The sequence below is a fragment of the Trichosurus vulpecula genome, chromosome 1 (genome assembly GCF_011100635.1).
Source record: "Trichosurus vulpecula isolate mTriVul1 chromosome 1, mTriVul1.pri, whole genome shotgun sequence".
NCBI lineage: Eukaryota > Metazoa > Chordata > Mammalia > Diprotodontia > Phalangeridae > Trichosurus > Trichosurus vulpecula.
In genome coordinates this window covers 201,428,597-201,444,765 of record NC_050573.1, presented here as the reverse complement: position 1 = coordinate 201,444,765, position 16,169 = coordinate 201,428,597, and the positions used below count along the sequence as shown (strand labels likewise).

General features: G+C 39.0%; 1 protein-coding gene across 6 annotated transcripts in view; it reads right to left on the bottom strand.

Annotated features, from left to right (window-relative positions):
• The window catches only part of LOC118845333 (myelin basic protein), a 236,933-nt gene that overhangs the window by 101,750 nt on the left and 119,014 nt on the right, over window positions 1-16,169 (bottom strand). For all 6 annotated transcript variants that reach the window (XM_036753250.1, XM_036753231.1, XM_036753257.1 and 3 more), the window contains exon 3: window positions 2,608-2,701. In XM_036753250.1, the coding sequence (XP_036609145.1) occupies window positions 2,608-2,701 (94 nt within the window). The remainder of the gene's footprint in view (window positions 1-2,607; window positions 2,702-16,169) is intronic.

Below are 16,169 nucleotides of genomic sequence, written 5' to 3'. Positions count from 1 at the left end.
ACCTCCCCAGGTTGTTGTGAGGGTCCAGGGAGATAATAATTGAAAGTGCTAAATTTAACATAGTGCTGAGCACATAGTAAGTGCTACATAAATATTAGCTATTTTAGTTATTTTGTAAAGTCCTTAGAACCACACTTAGCGTGTAGTATAAGCTTAATAAATGTTTATTCCATCTTTCCCCCCTTCTAGCTCAAAATGGGTAGGTTCAAAAATGACTCCAAGGCGATCAGCCTGGATACCTAGGAGGAATGCCATGAATGGATAGAGAGGTGATGTCATGTCATATGAAATGCATATACCTAGGATTACAGAACTCCCACAAATCTGCCTTCTGTTCTAAGTCATACTCAGTCATGCAGAAGCTAGGTGGGGTCTATGGTAGTATACTGGTGAAGGACAAAATGCTGTTTAGAAGGGGGAAAATTAAAGAGCATTTCAATTTGTTGTGCTTCCCAAGAATATACAGTAGTGTAAGAAATACTAGAAACAAGTTTATGGTATTATTTGTTCTGAAGAAAGAATGTGTCTTAAATACTCTTGGCTCCCAATTTTAAAGTTCATTTGTATACTCTGACATGGATGATAATAGCTAATTTTATACATTTCTACAGTGCTTTAAGGTTTGCAAAGAAAGCTCTTTATAGGTATTATCTTGTTTGATCCTCACAACAACCCAATGAGGCAGGTGCTTATTATTAGAGATTAGGAGCTTGAGGTTAAGAGAAGAAGAGATTTGTCTTTTAGAGATTAGGAGCTTGAGGTTAAGAGAAGCAGAGATGTGTCCAAAGCCTCACTGCTGGTGAGTGTCTCTGAAAGGACTTGAAGTCACATCTTACTGATTTCAAGTTCAGTTTTCTATCCATTGTGCCACCAAGCTGCCTCTGTGAGATCCTGTGTCGTGAATGTTCATCTCAGAAAGGAGAGGCCTATCAACCACTATTTCATCTTTCTAAATGAATGAAAAGCCAGTTATATTAGAACAGAATCCATGCTTGACATCGATTCCATCAGACAGACTGTCAATAGTCAATAAACATTCGTTAAACACCTACTATGTGCTACACTATACTTTGGAACAGTCTTTATATCTTCTGACTGTCAATATTCCATTATCAAAGGTAAGATTTAATTTCCATGAAGGATGAGAAGTTGGCTAAGATTATTATAAAATCACTTATACTCATAATTTGTAAAAGCTGAATGAGCTATAGATACCCTACACTGATGCTCCTTCATAATCTTACGGGAATATCATAAAAGTTCACTTCCAAGCAGTTAGTATAAATAAGAATTTTTAAGAAAACATTTAGAGAAATTTAAATTTTAAGTAGAGTTGATTTTAAGGTTCATGGAGTCTACAGAAATTCTATTCAGTTCACAAAGTCTGATTTGACCCTGCTGCTCTTTACCAGCACAAACGCTATAATAACTCCCAGACTTTTCTCCTTCCTTCAGCTCTCCTTCCTCATATCACTAATAATAGCTGACATTTCTCTAGCTCTTAAAGGTTTACAGAGCACTTTGTTCCCACGATCTCGTTTGAGCTTTGCAACGATGCATTGAGGTAGGTACAGTAGGCATTATCATTCCCATTTAACACCTGAGAAAACTTAAGCTCAGAAAGGTCCTTCCTCATCACAACTAGCACCTTTTGGAAGTGGGATCTGAGGCTATGGTTCTAAATGTAGTTCTCTTCTCATTAAATCCACTGCTTCTAGCGTATAGGAACATAGGTCCACACATAGCAAATTGTTTTCAGAATTGTGAACCAAGTTACTATGGATGCAAATAAAAATCAAACAGGATTGTATTATATTTGTTTTATACTCACTATCCGATTTCTATTAGGGTCATCTACATTTCATTCTGGCTTTGGGTCTTTGGGTCAGTGTTTATTTTCACAGGTGTCTTAGGATAATGAAAAATTGAACAAAAGTCTTCTGCAGAGAAAGAATGGGTGGGCAGGGGAGACAAAAGAATAGAACAAGGAAGAAGAGATACAAGGAGATTTCCCATCTTAATCTGGGCTGGTAAGAAATTGAGTACAAAAGAACAATTTTATAAACAAGCATTGAGAAGGGGGTGGGGGTTTACAGGGCATTTGCCCAGAAGGAAGGTAAAATATAGATATTCAACAAATCAGACTGAATTTGGTTAAAGAAAAGTAGATTTTAGTGACTTTAGCCTGTAACCTGTTTCCATTCACTCATTATTCTGATGATACCTGAAAGTCTCAGATTTTTAGAACTACAGAAGTTCTTTTTACTAGGGGGGAAAAAGAAGTTACCTGTTAAACACTCTTTGGTGTTTTTACTTCTTCATTTGCTCATTTCTATGGGAAATGTTAGTTTTTTTCAACACCCAACAAATCCTTATACTTAAAAACAATCATGCCTGGAGAAACAGAGTTATAACTACCACAAAAAGAAGACTACGAGTATACTATATTGGCTATCTTGATTACTATAGCTATGCCTTTCTTTGGGTATGAACAGTACTCTACACATAATATTCTCATGTATTTCTAAATATATAACATCATACATAACATATTGTGTGTATTTGTTCAAAAGGCTCCCTCCCTTTTCTGGATCTTGGAGTACATACCAAACACATCATTATCTTCTGGGGTTTCCTGAGGAAGTTCTTGGGTCGCAATAGTTCTCTTGTTTTCCGTTTGCCCCACATTTGTTTCAGCATCCTGTAACAGAAAATCATATCTTGAAATACTTAACTTGTTGGCTCTGTGATCTTTTACCCTCATGAAGTGAAACTCAAAACCCAGTTATGCTTTATTCTGTGTGATAACCTGTCCACATCCTTCTGCAAAATCAGAGAGGACATCTAGTCTAACATCCTGATTTAAAGATGGAAGAAGGTGATGGCTAAAGAAGTTATTACTCATTCAAGGTCACACAGGTACTAAGTCTTAGAAACAGGTTTGTGTAACAACAATGCTGCTTGCAGCTACTGTGGAGGTGTAAGGCCAATAACACCAGCACACAAGAGGGCTGCTAGCACAGGTTCTTTGATCTGCTTTTCTAAGGAAAGCAACTTTAAAGGTTGTTTAATTAAAATGAGATGGTAAACCCTTTAAAGTTGCTTTCCTCAGAAATACAGCAAATAACACAAATCAGTAGACAGGGCTTCTATCTGTCCATAGCAATACATACATAGTTACGAGAGAGAGAGAGAAAGAGAGAGAGAAACACCAACATCTGGGTTTTCAAAGCTAGGGGGCTCCTTAATGGCTACCCAGAGTCTTGTCTGGAAAAAATCACAGGAATGTTCTTCCAATAAGTGAGCACCCCAAAGCAAAATGCTAACCCTCCAAGTATATATACACTGTTTCAGGGTCAGAGAACATTAGAACCATGTGACTCAAACTCATGTAACTTAGGCTTTCTTGTGACTTAAGCAGGTCATCAAAGGCTCTTGATTAAATCAAAGACTCAATCAAAGGCACTTGGTTGCTTTAGTGCCTAGAAGTACTCCAAAAGAAAAAACAGTGGAAAAGTCCCACTTTGCTTGCCATTACAGGTTGACGTCCAGGTCCTTCATTACCAAATGAGGTGCTCTTTCATAGTAGCTGCCTTTCCAAAAGACACTGTTTTTAAAAAATGCTCATAAAGCAAATATTTAGGTATACTCAGGGGTGGGGAACCTGCGGCCTCAAGGCCACGTGTGTCCTTCTAGGTGCTCAAGTGCAGCCTGAGGAGCTAGAGGGACACATGTGGCCTCGAGGCTGCAGGTTCCCCAGCCCTGCAGGATCTGCATATTGTAACTCTTTAGAACATTTGTGCATGGGGGTTACCTGATGTGTACGGCCCTCTATCAGTCTCATCCTGTGAGCAACCTCTGTTGTTCTTGTTCAGTCTGACTCTTTGTGACCCCATATGGCATTTTCTTGGAGAAGATATTAGAGTGGTTTACCATTTCATTCTTCAGTAGATTAAGGCAAACAGGTTAAGTGACTTGCCCAGGGTCACACTGCTAGTGAGTGTCTGAGGCCACATCTGAACTCAGCTCTTCCTCACTCCAGGCCGTGTACTCTATCCACTGAGCTACCTAGCTACTTCTGAGTGACCTCTAGCAAAGTGGAAGGGGTAGATGAGTTGTGGATATTTCAGTTCACAGGCAGGAGGAAATAAGAGAGAAAGAAGAAAATAAAGAGAAAGGAAGAAAGGAAAGAAATGAGGAGAAAGATGAACATGGACCATATTTTATGCATACAAGATAATACTATTGTGTTTGTTACATGTCTTTGCCATGTGTAACCAACAAGGATCTTGGGGCTTTTTTTGGAGGGGGGGTAGTATATGTGATATCAGGAAATGAGCTTCATATATTCTCTACTACGCCTTCTCTCTTTTGCTGTAAATCATGAGATTATCCCTCTTCACTTACTTACTAGCAGAGTGAGCATGTGTAAAGAACTTAATAACTCTGTAAAGTGGAGATATTTATACCAACAACCTCACAGAGTCCTGAGGATAGCTCTCTTTAAACCTTAAAACTTATTTAAATGTTATGCTGGTTGTGAGACAGAACTTCTGTGCTCCATAGAGCTAAATAAAAAAGACTAATGATAGAGCGCCGGCCCTGGAGTCAGGAGGACCTGAGTTCAAATGCAGCCTTAGACACTTGACACTTACTAGCTGTGTGACCTTGGGCAAGTCACTTCACCCCAATTGCCCTACCTTCCCCCCTCAAAAAAAAAGACTAATGAAGTTCTGTTGTTGGCAGATATGCGTAATAAAGGCAGGGATGTAGAAGAAAAGGTCTGGATAGTGGAGGCATTGGCTTTTCCACTAGTTTCTGTCTTTAACTTTATGCAACCTAAGCAAGGGATGGACATAGTCAGACCTGCGGCTTTAGGGGTATCAATAATTATATGTCTCTCAAATAGGTCCAGGACAAACCATGTTTATCCATCTTATAAATTTAGAGTGAGAAGTGATTTTAGAAGCCATTAAGTCTACCCTCTTTATTTCATAGATGAGGAAAGCCAGGCATAGGGAGGCTAAGTGAATAAACCAGCTAGGAAGTATCTATGGTGGTATTTCACCTTTATTCTTCTTGACTCTGAGTCCGGCGTCCTATCTGATGGAAAGCAGTAAGTACACACAAGACTCCTGATACTGAGGGATGCTTCCCCTTTTTATTCAACTTCTCACTTCCCTGCTTCTAATTCTAATACATGTGCTGTCATCATTTTACACATGATTGAAACACAAACCCTTCAACACAGATGGTGATAAATTATGATACATGAAAAAAAGACTGAAAAGTTAGCTTCCTTGGTGAATCAATGACCAAAGAAAATCCAAAGGTTTGCTGCAGCACAATGTGGTAAATGCAATACTTGCTTTTAAAACCCAATCACCCAATGCAGTCATCCTACACATTTCCCAAATGCAAAATGCTAGATTCAAAATTAAAACAACTGTATTTAACTACGATGTAACTTTCAGAGGCAAAGGGGAAAAAAATTTTCTGAATATTGTCAAAGTTCAATTAACCAGCAGTATTTCATCTGTTTTTGGAGTAGGCCACATGATTGGGCGTTTCCTTTTGGAGAAATATGATGGCAGTTAAGTAGATGGAATACTGAACTTCATTCAGGTCATGAGACTTGGGTGGAAGTTAATTTCAGCTCTGCTCTTTACCAGGTATGTGACTATACATGATTTCTCTGAGTCTCAGTCTCTATATCCTTAAAATGCGGGCTAATATTGCTTGATGCCTTATGGTGGATTTCTAAGTGGGGATAGGAGTTGGGGGTGGGGGTGGGTTTGAGGCCTTTTAAGCTATTACTGCTGTGATCTGTTTTATAATGTCTGATATGTGGTCTCTATGATCCTTCCTTTTCGTGTATATACATGAAAGCATAATTTTACAGTCAACACAAAGTAAATGAAACATCTGATCAAGTGATAGAGCTCCAGAGTCATAGCCATCAATAAGAAGCTATTTACTCTCTGAGAGACATTCAGGGCATGAAATAACTAAAATCTTAATTCCTAATCAGTTCTCTCCAAAGCTTTGCCCACATTGGCCAGATGTCCAATCAAGATCCTGTTATCTCGCAAAAAAATCTGTGGAGATGGAGGAGCAAGATACCTTTACTGGTGTTCACTAGACTGTGCCAGAACACCTGCCATGTGACAAGGGTAAGTCGTTTGGAAAGTATAAAGGGCACTAAAAAATTCACTTTGGATAAGTACATGTTTTTTTTTTAAATCTCTAAACTTGAGTTTCTATCACAATCTTCTAGCGAGAAGATGGTTTAAAACTAAAAGGTATGCCTTTAAAAGGGTATTTAACTATATCTTGTGGCACTCTCAAGTACTTAGCCAGTAGGAAACATTAGAACTTGCTGAGTAGAAGAAACTCACTTTGTTAGAAACCCAGCAGCAGTGCATCCTAGCAGTGAACTGCTACACTTGAGATTTCAGTGAAAGTCACCAAGGCAAACCAACGATTCCAAGGCTGGATTCAAAACGTAGTTTCGATGTAATGAAAACAACCATCATCATTTTGCCCCTCCCCCCACTCCCAAATTTCAATCTCTACTGTGTCTGTCGTTGAGGCCTACAAATATGTCTTCTCTGTCCTTTAAAAACTCTCACTTGACCCTGTTATCCATGTAATCAATCATCCTAGGTTTCATCCCTTCCACTGACAAAGGAGAAAAACTTGCATATGCTCTGCCTCCACTTCCTCTCTTCTCACTCATGGTCCTCATGCTCACAATCCTTTCTACTTTGACTTATGACCCCCTCAACCAATTGAAACTGTTCCATCCAGTTAATAATGATGCCTTAACTGCCAAATCCACTGGCCTTTTCTCAATCCTCATCCTTCCTGCCTTCTCTGCGGCATTTGACACTGTTGACCTCACTCTTCTCCTGGATACATTCTGTTCTCTGGGTCTTTGTGATACTGCTTTTCCTTGGATCTCTTACCTGTCTGACTGTGCCTTCTCAAAATCCCTTTACTGTATTATCATCTATGGTCTGACTTCTATCTGTAAGCAAACCCCAAGGCTCTGTCTTAGGGCCCTCAGCTCTTCTCTCTCAACTGTCAGTGACTTCATCAGTTTTCCTAGACTCAACTATTAGCTCTCTCTCCGTATACATATATATATGCACATATATATATATATATATGCACACACACAGACATACATACGCACACATGCGTGCATGCATACACACACACACGCACACACACACACGTACACACATTTCAAATTAAATATGTTCAAAATACAGTCCATTATTTCTCCCCTGAACCCAATCCTATTCCACACTTCCCAATTTCTATCAAGGGTACCACCAACATAACTCTGGTTCATATGCTGGGATTCATTCTCAATTCCTCACTCTCCCTCACCCCACATATCCAATCAGTTGCCAAATCTTATTGACTTTACTTCCGCAATATCCCTCTCATCCTTCCCCTTCTCTCCATTCATGCATCCATCACCTTCATTAAGGTCTTCCCCTCTTTCTTGGACTTGCAATAATCTCATAATTGGTCTTCTTGCTTCAAGTGTCTCCCCTTTCCAATACATTCTCCACAGAATAGCCCCAACATGATAGTCCTAGAGCACAGGTCTGACCAAGTCACTCCCGTTCAATGAACTCCAGCAAACTCACTAGTCTCTGGAATCAGATGGAAGCTCCTCTGTTTGGTATTTATGATCCTTTACAACCTTGCTCGAATCCAACCTTTCCAGGCTGATTATAAATTATTTCCCTGCATACACTCTATGATCCAGTCAAACTATTTGCTGTTTATCACATATAACATCCCATTTCCCATCTCCATGTCTTTGTCCTGGCTAGTCCTCCTTGTGCCAGGAATGCATTTCCTCTTTACTCCCCCCGCCCTTAGAATTTCTAGCTTCCTTCAAAACTTAGCTCTGACACCACCTCCTACATAAGAATGTCCTTAATCTGTCCAGATGGTAGTGCCTCCTTCCTGAAATTACCTTGCTTTTTACTCAGTATATAGTTCACATTATGCTTGTATATGGATGCATGCATATTGGTTCCCCTGAAAATGCAAACTCCCTGAAAGCAGAGGATGCTTCAATTTTGGTTTTTGTATCCCTAGTGCTAAGCATATTGATGAACACATAGTAGGCACTTAATAAATATTTGTTGGTGAGTTGGTGGATTGAGGTAGTGAAAACATTATCTCCATTTTTAAATGGGGAAATTAGGGCTCAGACAGGTTCCCTGACTTGCCCATGGTCACGGAGCTAGTCAATGTTCCAGCTGGTGCCTCCAAAAAAACCCAGTTCTTCTGATTCTACATCTGGTCATCTTTCTACTATATCACAGTGCTCTGTCAATAGCAGGATATACTAAAATATGTCTACAGAAATTAAATGATCTCATTTACATAACGGGAAAGAAAAGGGAATAAGCATTTATAGAACACCCGCTATGTGCCAGACACTATGCTAGACATTTTTTACAATTAATATCTCGTTTGATCCGCATAACAACCCAATGAAATAGATGCTATTATTATCATGATATTATATACGAGGCAACTGAGGAAAGCAGAAAGTTAAGTGACTTGCCCAGGGTCATGCAGCTAAGTAAATGTCTGAGGCCATATTTGAACTCAGGTTCTTCTGACTCCAGGCTTAGTGCTCTATCCATACTGTACCAGCCTAGCTAAAGGGGAATGAGCTGCTGCATAAATGTGTTGGATTCAGAGTCAAACTACTATGTATGTATGTATGTATGTATGTATGTATGTACCTTGCTCAAATTACTCAACCTATCTTGACCTTAGTTCTTTCACTGTAACATGAGTGGTTGTGGTCAGTAACCTGTAGGGTGTTTTCCAGCTCTAATTCTATGATCTTGTGAAGTAGCAAAGTAAAATGAGATTAGGTCAGAGACAGGAAAACTGATAAATTCATTTTCATTCATAGCTCAGCATTAGGTGAGACGAAACACAACAGGGAAAGAGGGACAGATGTACAGTTCTCTAGGACACACAAAGGACTAAAGTTCCATTTGAGATCTAGGAGATAAAGAACTGGAGAGAAGTGTTCCAATAAACTTCAGGATGCAGCTGATAGTCTTCCTGCCTAAGGGCATTTCCAGGTAACCTGTTTTCCTCATCTGAGAAGATGACAGAAATGCCTAACATCATTTCAGCTTATTAGAAAGCATTAAGTGGTCCTTCAAAAGAGGGAAGAAGTCATTTTAAAAAATCAAACCAAAGTGAAGAATATTCTGAGGAGGCACAGGGCGATCAAAGTCAGTTCCAAGATACTGGTGAGTGGAATAATGTCACAGAGAAGGGGAAAGCAAATAAAAACTGCATCACTCGAATCCTATTCTCAATTCAGAGATTTTTGCCCCAGCAGATGATTCTAGTCATTGGGCTACAGCCATTATCAGCATCTGATGATCCGTATCGTTCAATGCAATTCACCAAATATTTGTTGTGTCAATTATATTCAAGGCTCCAAGGTAGGTGCTAAGGCTGTTCAGAAACAGATATGGCAAGGTCTCTCTCCTTAACCTACAAAAGATTAGAGATTAATAAAGGAGAGGAAACAGGGATAGGAATAAAAAGTCAGACTAAATGATGCTGGAGTTTCCTTTTAGCTATTGACATTCATTCTGTTACTCTGATACGAATCATATTATGGTAAGTGTATGGGAGAAGAAAGTATTAGGATAGATCAGAGGATGGGGAGATTAATTCTCACTGGGGCATGTATGTTGAGGGGAAGGAAAGGTAGGTCGAGAAACCTTTTTTGAAGAGGTAGCAATCTAAGTAGGGCCTTGCATACCAGGAAAGGTTTTAAAAAGGGAAGACAAAGTGAGGGCATTCCTTTTTGAACTATTTTGAACTTTTGAACACAGCAAAATACAGTTTGGCCAACATTCAGATCATGTGAAGGGAAGTCGTAGGTTATCCTTCTGATAAGGAACCAAGAGTAGGTTTGAGTCAGATTGCGGAAGATCCTAAAACCAGATGAAGGAGAAGGGATGGCTTTAGTCAGCATACAATTGGGAGCAATTGAAGGTTTTGGAAAAGAGGAATGATGTGCAGCAGCACGAGGAAGATTAGAAGGCTATTGTCATGATCTAGAATAATAAGAAGATTTGAAAACACTAGATCGGAGGAATCCTATTATCAGTCCCCAAAGATACTTTGCTGCTGAGCAGCTGGGTAGCATAGTACATAGACCACTGGACCCGAAGTCAGGAAAACTCGAGTTTGCCTCAGACTCCTACTGCCTGTGTAACCCTGGGCAAGTCGCTGTGCCTCTGTGTGCCTCAGTTTCTTTATCTGTAAAATGGGGATAATAATAGCACCTAACCTTGCAGAGTTATTGTGAGGATCAAATGAGATAATACTTGTAAAATACTTTACTAATCTTGAAGTGCTATGTAAATGCTAGCTAGCGCATAGGTTTGTGGTTCTCTGCTTAGGGATGTATAGGGATGCAGGAAGAAAGACAAATGCTTTTAAACAGAAATAAATCATTTTTTAAAAAAGATCCTTGCCACTACCTCTCACGAGAACTCTAATTCAACCACCATTTGGATATTTCTACCTGTATGTCCTATCAGCATCCTAAAGTCAACATATCCAAAATGGATCTCATTACATTCTTCCCACCCTCCTCCAAAATTTCTTGTTCCTATTTAAGGGCACAATCATCTTCCCAGAGACCAAGGTGTTTAATAAATGTCTGTTGAAATGAATGTTCATGCTAAGTTTGGGTTACTACTTTTTAAGAAGGACTTATATCAAGCTGTAACGCATTTAGAAAAGGCAAGTCGAATGGCAAAAAAACTAGAAATCATATCATTTGAGGAAGATTTCCTTTAACAGCTCAGTAATTTTGCTTATTCTTTGGAAGAAGAGAGAAATAAGCCAGTGATATTTGGGAACACTGCCGGACTCCTTCGATTAAGTAATAAAATAGATTCTATCACATGTCCCCTAAACCAATCCAAATATTAATCTATTTATATGTTCTGATATAGAAACTAAGACTGTTAATCACCCCTCAAAATATTCTTATAGTAAGAAAATAGGATCTTTACTCCTTCCTGTGCATAATTCCTGTCACAGGGGCCAGTGCTACATTCTGTTCCTCACAGGACATATTTTTGCAGAATCTCAGATTTGGAAGGGACCCCTGAGGTTACTTAGTTCATCCTTAGGCGGCTAAGGTGATACAATGGATAGAGTATTAGGCCAGAACTTCATACAGTGCCTATCACACGGTGTAGACCCTTAGTAAATATTTATTGATTGAACGGAGACAGGAAGGCATGAGTTCAAATTCAGCCTCTGTGTGACTCTGGGTATATAATTTGACCTCTGTCTGCCTCAGATTCTACATCTGTAAAACAGGGTTAATAGCAGCACCTATCTCTCCAGGTTGTTGCGGGGAGCGTTTTGCGAACCTTACAGCATTATATTCAGTTCAGTCACGTCCGAATCTCCATGACCCCATTTGAGGTTTTCTTGGCAGAGATACTGGAGTGCTTGGCTAATTTCCTTCTCTAGCTCATTTTACAGGAGGAAACTGAGGCAAGCAGGGTTAGTGACTCGCCTGGGGAAAGACAGCTAATAAGTGCCTTCGGCCAGATCTGAACTCAGGAAGATGAGTCTTTGTGATTCTAGGACCGGCCCTTTATCCACCGTGCCACCTAGCTGCCCCAAAGCACTATGTAAATACCAACAATTGTTACTGTTTGTTGTTATAGTTATTATTATCTTGGACCTTTTATATAGGAAACACTTAGACAATATACTGACAAAAGTATGGTCATCTAGCCCAGGGGTGGGGAACCTGCAGCCTTGGGGCCACATGTGGCCTTCTAGGTCCTCGGGTGTGGCTTTTTGACTGAGTTCAAGTTTTACAGAACAAATCCCTTTATTAAGGGGACTTGTTCTGTGAAGTTTGGATTCAGTCAAGGGCTGCACTTGAGGACCTAGAAGGCCACAGCTTCCCCACCCTTGATCTAGCCTTTGCTTAAACATTTTTCAGCAATACTACCCCCGCCACGCCCACCCTCAAGGGAGTCAATTTCACTTATGGATAACTCGAATTATTAAAAGCTTTTCCCTTATAGTAAGTACATGAAGTCCAAATTTGCCTCTCCAAATCTTCTACCCGCTGCTCCTCATTCTATTCCCCTGGGCCAAGCAGAACAACTCTGTTGTTGCTTCCATCTGATAACCCCTCATATATGTGAAGGCAGCTATCATGTCTCCCCCTTGGTTTTCTTTCCTCTAGGCTAAATATCTCCACTTCCTTTTATTAATGTAGCATGAGCTTTGAGCCATTCGCTACCCTGTTTGCCCTCCTCTGGATGCATTCCAGTTTACCAATGGACTGCATCAGTATTTCCAGAAAATGTGAAGACAACAGAGTATCTCGTTATATATCTGTAGTAGCACCATCTAGGAGGATTAGACCTATTCTATGTGACTTCAGAGGGAGAATTAGGACCAATGAGTAGAAATTAAAAGGATAAAACCTTTGCACTCAATGTAAGAAAGACATGAACAAGCACACCTCCAAAAATGTGTCCTGCGGCCTTAGGAAGAACTAAATGTGAGCTCTCCATTGCTGGAAGTATTGAGACTGGGTCTGCCAGGTATGGTACAGGGTGTCCCTAAAGTCTGGACACATAGGCATAAATACATATTTTGAAATATTTTGAATATTAATAGACCTTAGCCCCCTTGACTTCTTTTTCTGAGGTATGCTAAAGGACAAGGTGTACTCAATGAAAATCACAGATGCAACACACTTGATTGAACGCATAAAGAGTGAATGCGCTAAAATTGACGGCAATGTGGAATTATTGCATCAAGTTCACGTGAATCTTGCAAAGCGCATCAACCTTTGCATTACAAATGATGGAAATCATATTGAAGATGTTATCTGTTAATATTCTAATTAAATAAAATGTTGTTGAAAATTTCATTCATTTCATGTCTTGAAAATATGCATTTTTGCCTATGTATCCAGACTTTAGGAACACCCTGTATAGAGATGATTCTTGTCCTAGGAGGAAGATTAGAAAAGATGACCTCAAAAGTATATTCTAGTTCAAAGATTCCATGACGTTAAGTGAAGGGAAAATATACTTCCGGGGGAAGGGAGGTAGCTGGTGCTGACTTGGGATCTCTGGAGCTTTCTCAGGATATAAATTATACATGGTTCCTGGGAGAATTAAATAGTCTCTTTCATTTGCATGAACACAAAATTACCTAAAATAATATGAGGAGAATATAAGAGACTCCCTGGGATGGGGATAATCAAGCTCATTTATAAATTCCTTACAGTGCCCATAGCAATAATTAGAACCATTCTATAAATAAACAAAAATATTAGAATTCCTTTGAGATTCACTTGATCCTTTCCATTATAAGTCATTCTGACATTTCCTCAGTATATTCAATTAATAGAGCAAAGAAAAAAGCAAATGTATTGCAAAATTTAATATTATTTGCCTTTTTTTTTCTGTATGCAATAGTCTTTACTACCATTGGGACCACACATTTTTCCTAACCGGAGGAAAGTATTTTGCTTTGCCATGTACTTATATGTTCTTTTCATTCAGCATACTGACATCTTACAGCACTTGACAATATTTTTATCTTGGCAAAATTCTTTTATTACAGTGTGTAGGCAAATGGTTAGAATGATCAGATCAAAGGAATGACTTGCTTTTATTTTTGAATCATCTGGAAACAGTCTGTTCACCGGTAAATGGCAGGAAAGGAAAGGGACTAAAACAAGGAAGGAAACTTTTAGTAAAGGATGAAAAAATGAAATAACTGGAGAAAGAAATTTTTTCAGGCTTACTGATAAAACTAGTATTCACACTCTAGGGATGTTTGAGAAGTGTATGAGACACAGTGGTTCACAATATTTGTGATGATGCTATCCTAGAGATTGAAAAATACATTGCCAAGGTCAGGCACTCCCTGACCATGAGGACTCTGAAGTCTAATGTGGGGGATGGTAGCATTCGATAAATACAGATTCTATGAGAGGGCTGCAAAGGATCAAGAAAGGGTAATGATCATTGTGTACGCAATATGTATTGCTAGCTACGATAAAAACAAGAGTGGGGGCCTCTGCTGGTAGGTTAGGGAATCATAGAATAGTAGGTTCAGTCAATGATGTTAATCCAAGAAAGTCTTCTTCAGGAGACTGACGCTGAATTGCTAATGAAAGGAGGGAGATGATTTAGTTCACCAGAGAGAAGGGTGGTTATTTCTTGAATTACATGTGAGATAACTTGGAAATAGACTTGGAAGTGAAAGAGGCATGACTAAATGTAAAAAGGAGCAAAAAGGTAAACTTAACCACAAGAATGAATGGTGGAGGTGAGGATGATAGAGAACAGTATTATCTTGTAAAGGGGAAGAAGCTTGAAAGTCATGGTTACTACATTTACATTCTGTATGGCCAGCAATAGGGAGTTTGTTGTGAGCGATGTCAAGAAGCATACGTAGTACACATGATGCCTAGCGCCGTACAAAACAGTTAAGGGAAAAAACTTGCATAAAAGGAAAAGAATGTTACATTATTAGGCATCAGGTATTCAGAGTCTGAAAAGGGGATTTATTTGTAGGTGGGAAGGAGAAAGCTATATTTGGTGAATGCCTGTCAGGGGACATCAAAGAAAGGACGAAGAAATTGTAGACTGTTTTATGATCTTATACTTAGTGGGTGTAGCCACAGATGGTATGGGTCCCCATAATGAGGATCATATCTGGGAAGGCTTCCATACTCTAAGGAATGGAGGCAAATTAAGCCCTCAATTTCTATTTCAGAAATTACAGTACCATAATCAAAATATAGTTAATATTTATGTTACTTTGAGGAAATCAAGATAAATATTTTTTCCCCTGATACTCGAATGTAAATACTCAACGATGCTTAATGATGATCCCAAGTTTTCCTGGATCTTTTCATTTTTTTCTCCCAGAGAATAAGCAGAAAGGTCAATCAGTTTATACCTAATTTAAGTAATATACTGACTCATTTATTGAATTGCATTACATTATCACTTCTGAATCAGGAGACCTGCTGCCTGGCAGAGGTCTGGCTCAGTATAACTAATCATGAAGGATTAGGATCAGATTTTCTAATGACATCACTCAAATATGTACTAGTCAGAGGCTCCATCTGAGAAGTAATACCAACTTATCAACTGTGAAAATATGTTGCAGGATGACAAAAAACATATGCCAACTGAACACTCTCTTCTACAATTTACTCATGAGTATAAGCTGGCATACTATCGATCATTCATATTTAAACACTGCCATAGATTTGTGCTCTCATCAATGTTTATATTCCTTCCCATGATGCAAGTCCTGCTTCTCCTATATAGCTTTTGTCTCTAACTTCCTATAAATTTGCCAAAGAGTGTCAGCCCAATCTAGTGGGAGCTTTTCTCATGTTTTATTATCATAGCATGGACTAACCAATTATTCATAGTCTATGTAGAGAGGTAATGCCAGAAAATGATATATGATATTTTTAATGTGGCAGTAAGTAGCCCCTACATGTTTATCCAGATAATATTTTAGTGATTAAATTCAAATTCCCTAAGCATGAGTTATTGTCAGTTACTGGGAAAAGAGCCAGGATGAAATTCTGAAAACTGTGAGTCATTTTTCTTATTCACAGAATACTTTTTTTCAGTCAAATTGCAAAAAGGGAAAGAAATCTGGCTTACAAGATTATGGCTGTGGCAAAAGAGCTAACATTTAAGCTTGAACCCCACGTGATCACTGTGAATAGGTATTACAGGTACTATTATTGAGGATTAATAAATCAATACACATTTATTAAGTGCCTACTATGTATGAGATACTCTGCTAGCCACTGCTCAGAAGGCATTAAATGATTTGTCCATGGTAACGGTCAAACCAGATTTAAAATTCTGTCTTTTTCTCATTTCAAATCTAACATGCTTTCTTTTAAGGAGAAAGAGAGAGCGAGAGATTGTGTGTGTGTGTGTGTGTGTAGACCATCAAATTCCACAGGAAGCCTGTAAGTAGCCTTCTAGGTCTAAACCTGTTTTTGCGATGAAAATTGTCTTTTCAGGGATGGGGAATGAGTATAGAACAAGATG